This window comes from Tenrec ecaudatus, chromosome 14 (assembly GCF_050624435.1).
Source record: "Tenrec ecaudatus isolate mTenEca1 chromosome 14, mTenEca1.hap1, whole genome shotgun sequence".
NCBI lineage: Eukaryota > Metazoa > Chordata > Mammalia > Afrosoricida > Tenrecidae > Tenrec > Tenrec ecaudatus.
In genome coordinates this window covers 90,000,776-90,014,063 of record NC_134543.1, presented here as the reverse complement: position 1 = coordinate 90,014,063, position 13,288 = coordinate 90,000,776, and the positions used below count along the sequence as shown (strand labels likewise).

The 13,288-nt window shown below is 46.4% G+C and overlaps 1 protein-coding gene across 1 annotated transcript in view; it reads left to right on the top strand.

Annotated features, from left to right (window-relative positions):
* RYR3 (ryanodine receptor 3) overlaps positions 1-13,288 on the top strand; it is a 418,103-nt gene that overhangs the window by 121,317 nt on the left and 283,498 nt on the right. Inside the window, exons 13-16 of the mRNA XM_075532282.1 lie at positions 1,181-1,349; positions 2,724-2,859; positions 5,333-5,428; positions 6,878-6,996. Of these exons, the coding sequence (XP_075388397.1) occupies positions 1,181-1,349; positions 2,724-2,859; positions 5,333-5,428; positions 6,878-6,996 (520 nt within the window). The remainder of the gene's footprint in view (positions 1-1,180; positions 1,350-2,723; positions 2,860-5,332; positions 5,429-6,877; positions 6,997-13,288) is intronic.

Sequence of the window (13,288 nt, the reverse complement as noted above, 5' to 3'; positions counted from 1 at the left end):
AGACGACAATCTTCACACGTCTCCAGGTGAGTATGTAGCAGGGTGGATGGGACAATTGCCTGGTAAATACAAAAGCGAGCTCATTACAAGTTGACCATGATGGAAAATTCTTAATCCAAAGGCTCTCAATCACTCAACACCCAACAATGCAGCCAAGGGGAGCCAGGTCCTCTTCCTCCTCTTCCTCCTTAGCCCCTGCCCAGGAGAGCCTCACTCAGGGCTATGGAAATGAAGGCTCTCCCTGGGCCTTGAGTGCTTGTCGTCTCTCTGAGGAATGAGTTTAATCACAAGATTTTGGGGGAAAATAACTGAAATGGACCTGCAGAAAAAGAGGAATACAGTAGTCCGAGAGCAAGGTGTCCAGACAAGGAACACTGGGTTGGAGTGGAGGGGTCTTCCTGGGAAATGGAGAGGCTATGACATCTACTTGTAGAGACTCTGAAGGAGGAGAGTAGGCTAAGGAGCCAGAGGCATCATGGCACCCAGGGAAGTGGGGGTCAGCCAGAGGAGCTCATAGCAGGAAAGGAGACATCAACAGTGGGGTAGGTATAGCAGATGTGTGCAAGCACATAGGGAGAAAGACAGCCAACTAAAACAGGATACACACAGACCAAGAGGGAAAATAGAGATGGACCAAACAGTCCAGTGATGGGAGCGCTCTCACCCATGTGTGTGTGTGTGACCTATCCCAAAATGGTATGTGAAGCAGGTTCAAAAGAAGCATGGGTTAATGAGGTTGTTATTTTTAAAAAGAGCGTGTGGCAGACATCAGCAGAAAGGGGAAGGGGAATCATCTGCCGCTGATGAAGTCACTGTCTTAATCACAGTTGAAATTCTCTCTCTGGGCGCATGGAGGTCCTCATTAGTCATTTAGGGGTCCTGTTGGGCACGAGGTACTGAAAGACCACAGCAATTTTAACAGGAGGGGTTTGTCCATCGCTTTCAAATAGGGGAGCCCAAAGGGGGCGTTTCCCTTGATGAAGTGGCCTTGGGAGAAAATTTGAGTATTCTCTCCTGTGGCTTTGCTTGCTGGAAAACTTCGTTTAATTTCTCAAAGCACCACCCTGGGAAGCAGCTGAGTGTGGCTGTGGGGATACAGAAAATTGGGGCACCGTGGACCCTGGTTAGGGCCCCTGCTGGGAGCCCCAGGCCTGCGCCATAATGATCTTCTGGTTTTTAGTGGAAACAACCGCACCGCTGCCCCCATCGCCCTGCCCATAGAAGAAGTCCTCCAGACCCTACAAGACTTGATCGCCTACTTCCAACCCCCAGAGGAGGAGATGCAGCATGAAGCCAAGCAAAGCAAGCTCCGCTCCCTCAAAAACAGACAGAATCTTTTCAAGGAAGAGGTACGTTTGTGGAAGAAAATGAATTTTTTTAAAAACTAAACTGTGATGCTGTTTCATATCCAGAGCTAAACTGTCCCCCCACTGCAATTCAGCTTTGACTCGTTTGTCATGTGTTTATGCAGGAGAGCTAGACAAGAGGAGAGAGAGAGAAAGCTGGGAAGTAAGTGATAAATTGGAAGCTGGCCATCTCTGGCAGCCACCCTTGGTTACGTTAGCAAAGGTTGGCTCCTTCGAACCAGATTACATTTCAAAGCTCGGCCACGACAATTATCCAAAATCTACTTCCAATAAATCTCAGCTATTAGAGCATAACACTGGCTATGGTTTTCAATTTGAGGATTTCAAATTTAGAATGACCTAGGAAACCTGTTTTGGGGAAAATTTTATATAGATCTATATTCCGGTTCTACCATATCAAAAATGCCTGAGAACTTGGCTCACAAGTTCCAGAGAATGATGGATCTTTATGCAAAACCTTAAGCACCTATGTCACTGCAGGGGCGAGCCTCAGACATGGGAGAAGCACTGGAGACTGAAGGGCCCTGAGCTCAAGTTCTGGTTCCCTCCTGTCTGTGTGTTAGCTCAGCGAAGTCACAGCTTCCTCTGGACTTGGATGTGATGATTTGTACATGTCCATGTGCCCTACTCCCATCTTGCTGCCTGGGGGGAGAGAGCTGGTCTTATTAGTTAATTTTAAAATTAATGGAGTTGAACATGAAACCAGACCTGTTCCTTCTTCTGACCTGAGCTGGCGTTGGCTCAGACAACATTCGTTGTCTCACAAGCTACTAAAATTCCACAGACCATCCCCTCCCACTCCTGAAGCTACTCTACTGAGAACCGACATTCTGCTGAGTGGCATGGGATGGTCACTTAGCTGGGGCCATAGTTAGAAATCTAGAAATCGTCTGTGGTTGTGTCGTCTCTAAATCTGCATTGGAATGGGATTGCTTGAGCTTACTGGAGATGTCCTGGGAAAAAAAATACTCCACCCAGGGCTGTGGCCGCATGAGTCAGAGCCCTCTCACACCAGACAGAAAGCTGCCTGGTGAGACTCACTCACGCTCTTTCTTCCTCAATACGTCTGTGCATTGAGCTAAACACGTGGGGCCAAACCTGTCCAAAGAAATTGCTGACTCACTCCCTGAATGGATGCTATTTAAGTCTCTGAAGCATGAGGGTGCATATTTTGTCTTTAGAAAGGGGTAAACAACAACCAACTGACAGCATGGAAGTCTGCCTATTGGCATCATCAGTTTTCAAAGGGGAATGCTTTGGGGGATGAGAGAGCAGAAGGGAATCCTGTGTTTGTTTCTTTGTTTGGGTTTGATTCTGAAACTGGAATGCTCACCTTTCCCCACCTCTCTTCTTCAGGGAATGCTGGTCCTTGTCTTAAACTGCATCGATCGCCTGAATATCTACAACAGTGTCGCCCACTTTGCAGGAATTGTAAGGGAAGAGAGTGGCATGGCCTGGAAAGAAATTCTGAACCTGCTGTATAAACTGCTGGGTACGTAGACGCACAGAGCCTCCCTGGGGAGAGGTCCCGGGGTGTCTGTGCTAGATTTCCTCCTGAGAAACCAAAGGTGGTTTCCATTCTGTTAACCATTCTATTCTAACCCGCTATTCGTTCTGTTAACTGGTATCGCCTTGTGCTTTCAACCTGGAGCACGCCATGAGCAGTAGGAAGAAGCAGAGGGCGGTTAGTTTGCTATAGCCACCGGTGAAGCTTTGGACTTTGAGCTCTCTGAGCCTCAACTGCTTTTAAAATGAGGGAGCAGGATGGGAACTTGGTGTCTTCCAGGTCTAAAATCTTCACCTACACTTTTCAAGGTTGCTATTGGTCGTTCAGCCATGAGTCTCACTGCTTCCATTTCATTTTGTTGTGGAGAAATTGAGGTTGCGGGGGGAGGGGGAGGAGATGTCAGGGGAAGAGGGAAGTAAGAATGTTTCAGGATTCAACCACTTTGCTCGCAAACACCGTGAGCGGTGTCTTGGAGTCTGCTGTAGCTGGCTATCACGTAGGGCCAGGCCACCAGGCAGCTGCAGGACAGTATCAACCTGTATAAATAGGGGGCCTCCAGGAGCAGCTCAGAACCTGTTAAATTTTTTCAAAAGGCAGCCCTTTGGGAAGGAACCCATGGAGGTTGAGCAAATTAGAGGAGTGTCCAGAAAACTCAGTCTGGGTCTGTCCTCCATGAAAAGGATCATGTTGATTGCCGTTGTATTTGACCCTGTAAGGTCTCTTTCAATTCTAATATTTTGTAATGATAATGAGTCATATCAGAATTGATTATTAAAAGCTATCACTTATATTTACTGTATGCTGAGCCATGTAGCATCTCTTCTGATCCCCAGCAATACTTCAAGGACTAGAGTCTGTTGTTCCTATTGTACTGAGAGAGAAACTGATGCACAGAGAGGCTCATAAGTTGCTGAAGATCACACGGTGTCTTAGTGGGAGAGGTGTGGTTTGAGCCGGGCAGTCTGCTGAACCACCTGGCTGCAGCCCACCCAGGAGGCAGACCAGGAGCTCGGACTGAATTCTGCCTGCCATCGAGGTCAAGAGCAGAGCCTCTGGAAAAGACCTTCCCCTGCCCCAGCCTCTGAACACTGACGGAATGCAGGGCCAGCCCAATGCGGCTAATTGATGTGTATGGACTTGTCCTTCAGTCGTCTTTACTCTTTTGCCTTAGGGAAGGGAGCGTGGTTTAGATGGGTGGTGTAGTAACACATGGGTGCCTTCCCCTTGCAATGCTTTCTACCAGTGGATCTCAAATAGTAGAAGGCAACAGAATTAGCTAGATGGCTGCCTAAAACCCACACTGTGGACCCCATGCCCGGCATTTCTGAGTCAGTAGATGTGGGCTGAGGCCCAAGCATTTGCATTTCTCATACATTCTGAGGTTATGTGACTGTTCCCGGTCCAGGGACCACACTTCCAGAAAGACCAACATCTGTTGATGGGTTTTAAATATCTTAGCCTGACATGTTTAGTTTCACTTACTCATTAGTTTACCCGGCCTTCCCACCTGTGTTCATGTGGATGCGTGCCCCAAACACTGAGAAACAGCACATCTCTGGTTATATTTCAGAAAACATTGTGGGAAGTTGACCTCATAAATCCATGACCAAGCAGATAGCATTTTCTTGCTCGGCACTCTTCAAAGCAGTTATTAGTGTCCGGGGTTCCTGTCTCTGCCCTGAGCTCAAGACTAAGTTTGAAGAAGAGGGAATCTGCCAGCTGTCTTCTCCACTCTGTTGCCAGTAACTAGATGAGTGGTTGGCATATAGCAGCTTCTCCAGAAATACTTGCTGACTGAGTGAGTGAGTGAGTGAGTGAGTGAGTGAGTGAGTGAGTGAGTGAGTGAGTGAGAGTGTGTGGTTTTCTACTCCTCTCGATAAGAAAGGGACTTCAGAAAGTTCTGGGAAAATGGACTATATAGATGATAACATTTTTTCAACACATTTTTTTAGTTACCCTTGGGATAGGAGCCCTGGTGGGATAGTGATTGAAGTGCTGAGCTGCTAACAAAAAGACAGGGGGTGGAACCAGCCGCTGCTCCACAGTATGCCTCTGTAGATTTAAAACCTCTAGACCCCGCTCGAGAAGTTCTGCGCTGTCTTAAAGGAGTGCTGTTGACCCTGTGAGTTCGGCATTGGGCTGCTAAGCCGGGACAGCACTTCCACGTTGATAGTCTCAGAAAGCCCATATGGGGTCACCATGAGCAGAACTGGGCTTGATGGCAGTGGAATCTGGGGCTTGCTCTGTCCTGTAGGGCCACAGTGGGATGGAATAGACTGGACAACAATGGGGATTGAACTTTCGTTTTAAATATAGGAATGGTTAGTAAGAGGGAAGACCGTCACTCAATCGCTTTTAGTTTCTACGCAGGCCAAGCATTTCACAGCTTCCCTAGTTCGAGGCCCGGCACTGTCGCTGCACCTGTAACCTACATAACGCGATGTGTCCTTCCTTCCAGCTGCTCTCATTCGGGGAAACAGGAACAACTGTGCTCAATTTTCCAACAACCTTGATTGGCTAATCAGCAAATTGGACAGACTAGAATCTTCCTCAGGTAAGAATTGACCGTGAACGTTTAACTGGAGAAGGTAGTGTGTGCTTTTCTTTGTCCTTACTGTAAAAAAAAAAAAGGAAAGAAACATTGATTTTTTTAATTATCTTTTCCACTGGACTGCAGACAATAGTCAAGCAATTAATTCACCACAAAAGAAAGTCCTAAAGCTGCCTGCCACCTCTTCAGCTTTATTTGGCAGCCTTCTCCCAGGCCCTACCCCCCTTTCCTGTATAAGTTTGTACCCTGTCCTATCACCTTCACTGCTGGCTCCTCCAAACCCTCCCCCACCCATCCTGCATGTCGCTGCACCCATATCCCATGATATGGGCAGCCTTCCACCTGCACGGTACCCTTATTCTCTGCATTTCTAAGCTCTCTGAGTTGCACTCCCAACTCAGTTAGAAGCAGTGTTGAAGCATCTGTCTGTGGCCTGGAACAGGAGGATGATCCCCAGCTTGAGTCACCCTCCCCGAGTCATCATGTCTATAGCCCTTGTTGATGACTTGCCCTCAGAAGAACGCCAGCCAAGAATTTGGTCAGCACTGAGGAGCTGTGACCCTGCGGAGGGAACATCATAAGAGCTTTGGTCCTCTCCTAGGCCGCCCAATGGTTGGGGTCCTTTTCTCATGGTCTCCAGGTGGCAGGTGCTTTCAAAGCCAGGCCACGGGAAGGGTCCTTCATGGGCCATTCACATGCACATATGCTTTCTGAATGCTGCCTCTTCTTTCATACCTCTTCCCATCCACCGGATTATATCAGAAGGTCATTTATGAAAACCTTTAGAAACATGGATGGAAGAGGGATTATCCTCTATGTCACCAATGAAGATATCAGCCAACAGGTCCCTCTGGATTCTCACTATGACTGTCCCTTGGAGGATGTGTCAGGCCTCAGGGATGACCAGTTAGTTCATCACTTAAGACCGAAAAGGATCCAGTGTGCCAAGAAGAGGTGGAAAAAAAACAAAAAATCTTTCTTTAGGGAACTTGCAGTTTATTTGGTATACAATTACCCAAAAACAATTTACTGGTGGTTCCTGGGAGAAATTGTCTCATTCACGATAGACCTACAATGTATTCTAAATAACTTGAGTCACCTTTAGAACTCACTGTAAACAGTGTATCAGTTTCACATTCATTTTTAATTTAAGTGGCTGGATCATATCATGAATTCCATTTTACAGCCGCCCTTCTTCATTGTGACATTAGAAAGGGCACAGAGATGCAGCTCGCTCTAAATTAAGCTCAACCCTAAACTACTCACTGGTTGGCCCCCAGAGACTCCTCGAGTCTGCCCGGTGTCTGCATCTTCTAATTGGAAATGTTTCGTAGATTAAAGATGAGGCTATGTTGCTCCCCTCAGGAGGGCCTTTTCATTCTGTGGGTTCTAAATCATGGTCAGTTCTGCAGGCTCTTTGGTATCTAAATGGATTTTGTGGTATTCGCATAGGTATCTTGGAAGTTTTGCACTGCATCTTGATTGAGAGCCCAGAAGCCTTAAACTTGATAGCAGAAGGCCACATCAAGTCCATCATTTCCCTCTTGGATAAGCACGGGAGGAATCATAAGGTGAGAATGGAAAGACCAACCCCCAACAATGACTGATTTCCCATGACTTTCTCCCTGCCAGGTATTTCATGAAGGAGCGCCAGCAGCATCAGTGGGTTATGAGTTAGGCTGCTAACGGTATGAAACCACCAGCTGCTCCTCAGGAAGAAGAGCAGGCTTTCTACTCCCCTAAAGATTCACAGTCTCGGAAACTCACAAGGGTGGCTCTCCTCTGTCCTGTAGGGTCACCGTGAGTCCGAACTGACTTGATGACATTGAGTTTGAATCCTTAATAACCCACTGTGTGTGACTCAGAGAGTGTATGCATCACTCTTGCTTGGTTGGGGTAAGTATCTTGGGGAACCAGAGTTCTGAAAAGAGATCCTGCTTTGCTGAGAAGCAAACACTCCTAGCCAGATGGCCACACTGGATCTTCGATGGTCCATCTAGTGTCCACTCAGCTCTGCAACTTCTGTTGGTTACCATCAAGTCAGCTCTGATTCATGGCGACCCCCATGGACCACAGAATGAAATGCCGCTGGGTCTCATGCCATGCTCACGATTGCAGGCACACGTGCGTCCATTGTTGCCTTCCAGCCTTGTGGGCTCGTCACTAAACCATGCAAGATTCTGTTGTGATCCTTAAGGTTTCCGTGAGTAACTTTCAGTGCTAGGTTACCAGCCCTTTCTGCCCCAGTCTGTCTTAGTCTAACGGTTTTCCCATAGTGGATGATACTGCCCTCACCCCCGCCCCCGCCCCCGCCCTTGGAGGCACTGACATGATCCGGAGTGCGAGGGGCTGTAAAAGCAGATGCCTATACTTTATCCTGTATCATGAGCTGTACTACTAATGTTTGTTAGTTGCGGGGGTGGGGAGAGGAACATAAGCTGAGTGATTTTTTTCTTTTTTCCTGAAAAGGAAGCCATAGGCTAAATGAAGGTGGGGACTGATACAGGGATGGGGAGGAACCTTATCTCTTCCAAGGACCATTTGGATATATGTATATCATTCGAGGACCATACTAGTCCAACATTTAATTAACTCACCCCTAATATGATGGCTGGAACCGATTCTCTCTGGTGAGGCATGTGACGTTAGCTCGTGTTGACGATTTCACAGGCCTTATGCAGCCTGTAGGCCGGGCATTCCCCAGCTCTGCTCTAGAAGCCCCACTGAAACTTGCAACCAGGGCCGACCCTCCTATGATGTGAGAAACTGGTGCCATTGCTTCCGGAAGCGGAGCAATATGCAATTCATCACCGTAGGACAAACTGACGGTCGCCCCAAGCCCTGCTCATCATCCTTCACTCTTAACACACAGCTCATTGTATGGCTCACTTCTCGAGGCTCTGCACAAGAACCACAACACAGAACGGGTGCCCGTCTTAGAGCCTATGGATGGAGGGGTGGGTCAGCTAATAGGACTCTACTTTAAAGCAGTATAGAAAGTCTCACCAGTAGGGCTTATTACTAAAATGACATCAAATTGACCCAGAGTCCAACTAAGTGAGGCCCGTCTCTGCACAAGAACTGAAACCTCTATTTTTGTTACAAAAGTTGGGGATTCGGTTTCTTCCTCTGTTAAATAGAAAGAATGCCACCTTCGCTCACTAAGTGGAGTCAGATCTTTGAATGCTTTTAGCATTTTAACGTCTCTATTTTTCATGAAATTATATCTGTGGGATACAGTGATGCAGGGTGACAGTCTATTAACGTATGCTGGGCTTTATTCTGACTCTTCGAGATCTGCGTCATGCATCGGGAGGATCTCACTGGCTAACGAAGGGCAGGCAAGGCACTGAAAGGGTGGAAGGGACTATTTCAAGAGCAGATGGCATGATCACATATGAGGAATGACTGCTGTGCTCCTGCCCTGCTGAGCAGATGGCGCTCCCGTGGGTCGCTGGCCCTAGCTGCTCACCCTCGTTCAGAGGAACAGTACATTTGAGGTGCATCTCCAGTAGTTGAGGAGAATGAACCTCCTCAGCATTGCTCAGATGAGACGCATCATCATTAGGAAGTGGAAAAGCCATAGTCCTTAGCACCTGTGAAATGTCACGGTGAATGAGTAGACATAAATGTGTACGAAGGGTCTGTCATTGCCTTTCCAAAGATGGTAAATCAAAAGAGGAGGGAGAGTCCCACTTCACTCTGTTCTCAGAGGTTCCCTTCCTGTCTGCAAAGGTGATGACAATAATCGGCAAGCACCCAAGTACCATGTGGTGTGAACTTAGTCGCCTGCAGATGTCAGAGCGGTCCTTTCACAGGAAACCTGTCCTCAGTTGGTTTCCCCAGTGGCTCATGTGTGTGATTCCAAACAACCACTTTCGTCACTGTTTCTTTCCATGAAAAGCCACAGTGCACGTAAGGGATGCCACGCGGCAGCAAGCTGGTGATGGGCTAATCCATTCCACAGTTGAGAAAACTCAGTCCTAATCAACTGAAGTATTTCGCATGGAATCGGTACCTGGCCTGATGCTGTTAATCTAAAAGTACTAACAGAGGAAAGAGCCTTTAGTATTTAGAGCCAAAATGGTTTTCAGAAATTCAGGCACTTGTAGTAAAAGTTCAGGCAATGTTAACTTGGGATATATCATTTCTGCCGGGATGCTCCCTTTGTGTCTTCTGATAGATTGTTGAGTTCAGGCTTATTGGTTGTAAGTTCAAATCTCCTCTTAGAGATTTTTCAGTGGCATGCTTTTGTCAAGGAGAAGCCTGGCCTCACCTCATCGCCAGTGCTATTTGTGGTTAGCCCTGGTGACATCGTGGTTTATACATAGGGATAGTGACTTCAGGGTGAACAGTTTGAACCCACCAGCCACTCCAAGGGAAAAAGACGAGGCTGTCGGCTCCCATAAGACTGAAGGCCTGTGGGCAACTTGGGAAACAGGTCTGCTCTGTCCCTTAGGGTTGCCGTTACTGGGAATCTGTTTGATGGCAGAGTTCAGGTTGGCTGTCACAAGGAATGTGCAATCGCAGCGCTTCCCTTTGCTCAGAAAATGCCAAGGTATTCAGTTCCTATGCAGATCACATTCCCTTCTGCGGTCCTAGGTGCTCAGGAGTCTGCATCCCATCCCCGAAACACGGAATTTTAGGGCCAGAAAGACCCTCAAGTTTCTTGAAACAATAGTTACACAGCTAACATTCCGTTTTCACTTCCAAGTGCGAGGCACTATCCTGGATGTTTGCGCCTTCATGTTTCATCCCCACTGTCACCTGCTGTCATGCCAATTGTGAGGATGGTGCAGGCCTGAGCAGTGCTATTTCATTCTGTTTATATACAGCCCCTGTGCGTCACAAGTGACTGGGTGGCACCTAGCAACATCACCCAATGAGGTCACATCATTACTCTCTCTACAAAGACCCAGACATGACTCCGGAGATATAAAGCAAGTTGTGAGGGATCACTCAGCACATCAGTGACAGACTAGGTCCAGAGCTTAGATTTACCGAATGCAAGTTTCATATACACACTCTGAGTGGTCCAATAGTTCGTAGGTTCAAGTCCACCCAGAGACTCCTCAGATGAAAGGCCTGCTGATGTACTACTAACAAAGTCTCCATTGACAACCGTGTGAGGCCCAGTTCTTCTCTGGCACATGTGGGGTGGCCTTGCGTTGGATATTGGGATTGACTTGTTACTTGGTGGTTCTTTTAATGTTTAATATTATTTCTAGTATAGTTCAGGCCATAATCTGTGAGCCTATTCTTCACAGCTGACATTCTCTAAGAATATGCTTAACTTATTATTTATAATTAAATGCAAAATATTTTGTCATTATACTTTCACAATTAAAAGGCATTATTTTATAATAAGGTATTGTTTCTCAAACTAGAGTTGGGGTGAGGAGGAACCCTGTGAATCCACAAAGGTGGGCTTTAGCATCCATGAGAACTTTTCTTTATAGAGCACTTGACATTTCTTGAGTTTGAGAACCTCTTTTCTGTACCACTTCCAATCACCCGCTCAGAATCACCAGTGTACACAGTGATCATTATCGTACCTTCTTGTTTCCAAAATGTCTTAGTCGTTGGTCAAACCCTTTCATAGAAATCCTTACCACGGACCAAATTTTCCCAACTATATTTGAAGCCATTAACTTATGGCGGAAAAGCACAGTTTTCAGAGTGATTGAGATAGAAGTGTGTTACAGTGCCCATACCCCAACTTTTGATGCACTTTGCCCCATGACCTCTCCGTAACTTTGCTCCTGCTGACCCCTCAGCACCCCTCACTTCATCTTTTTCCAACATCCAGCACAAGCCTACTTGTCCTTTGAAACTTAACGCCAATGCCACTCCTTCCATGAAACCTTTTCTTACTCTGGTTGGGACTGGCATCCCCTCTCTCCTTTATCTGAATCCATGTGTGCTCCGTTTTAATGGTTGTGTCGGTGTGTCTTTTAGTTTTGACCTGTGTCTCTCATGAACTGTAAGTTTCTTAATGGTAGGGACCATCTCTGTAACTTCCATAGTGCCGAGCCTGTATGTTTCTTCCGTTCTTCTTCTTTTTAAAATCACTTTATTGGGGGCTCATATAACTCTTATCACAGTCCATACATACATCAATTATGTAAAGCACATTTGTACATTCGTTACCCTCATCATTCTCAAAACATGTGCTCTCCACGTAAGCCCCTGGCATCAGTTCCTCATTACCCACCCCCACCCCCATCTCTCCCCATTTCCCCCTCCCTCATGAACCTCTGATAATTTATAAATTACTATTTTGTCATATATTACACTGTCTGATGTCTCCCTTCATCAACTTTTCTGTTGTCCATCCCCCAGGGAGGAGTTTATATGTAGATCTCTGTAATTGGTTCCCCCTCTCGACTCCACCCTCCCTCCACCCTCCCAGAGTCGCCACTCTTAGTACTGGTCCTAAAGGGATCATCTGTCCTGGATTCCCTGTGTTTCCAGTTCCTATCAGTACCAGTGTACATGCTCTGGTCTAGCCAGATTTGTAAGGTAGAATTGGGATCATGATAGTAGGGCGGGGAGTGGGGGGCGGGGAAGCATTTAAGAACTAGAGGAAAAGTTGTATGTTTCATTGTGGCTACACTGCACCCTGACTGGCTCACCTCCTTCCCATGACCCTTCTGTAAAGGGGTGTCCAGTTGCCTACAGATGGGCTTTGGGTCCCCTCTCCACACTCCCCCTCATTCACAATGGTGTGATTTTTTTTGTTCTTTGATGCCTGATACCTCATCCCTTCGACACCTCTTGTTTGCACAGGCTGGTGTGTTTCTTCCATGTGGGCTTTGTTGGTTCTGAGCTAGATGGCTACTTGTTTACCTTCAAGCCTTTAAGACCCCAAGACACTATATCTTTTGATAGCTGGGCACCATCAGCTTTCTTCACCACATTTTTATGCACCCACATTGTCTTCAGTGATTATGTCAGGAAGGTGAGCCTCATGGAATGTCAGTTTAATTGAACAAAGTATTCTTATATTGAGGGAGTACTTGAGTGGAGGCCCAATGTCCATCTGCAACTGAAGGCATTGGTGAAAGACAAGGCTCCAGGAATTGGCAGACTGCCAGATGAGATGCTTCCACACACAAGGCAGCCCTGAAGGTGCTCACTCGTCTATACACAATATTTAAAAGACCAGCTGATTGGAAGGGATCCAGAGTTGTGTCCCTTCCAAGTAACTATCCAACAGAATGTGGAAATTACCCAATAGCACCATTAATATTACATCTAATTAAACTTTTGCTGAAGATAATTCAAAAATGTTTCCAGGGAACGGCTAGAAATTCAAGCCGGATTCAGAAAAGGATGTAGAAAGAGGGAGTTCATTGCTGATATCAAATGAATCTTGGTCAAAGTAAGAGAATACTAGAAAGATGCTGCGTGTGTTTTATTGATGATGCAAAGATATATGACTATGGATCAAAATAAAACATAGATAACATGGCAAATGAGGGGAATTACAGAGCACTTAGTCAGACTCATGTGGAACCTGTACAGAGACCAAGAGGTAATCATTCAAACAGTATAATAGGTCATGTTAAAGGACCCTTGGTGGCAAAATGGTTACATGTTGGGCTAACAGTAAGGCCAGCAGTTCAAATCCAAAGTCAGGGTTTTTTATGATTGTAAAGAATTATAGTATTAGAAACTCACAGGGCCGTTCTACCCTGGCCTATAAGGTTGCTGTGAGTTGGCAATGATTCACTGGCAGTGAGTTTGGTTTGGGTGTGGTTTAAAATCAGAAAGGGTTTTGAATCAGGGTTGGATTGTTCCACCATACTTAATCTATATGCTGAGCAGATCATTAAACTGTATGTGAAGAAGAAACCAGCT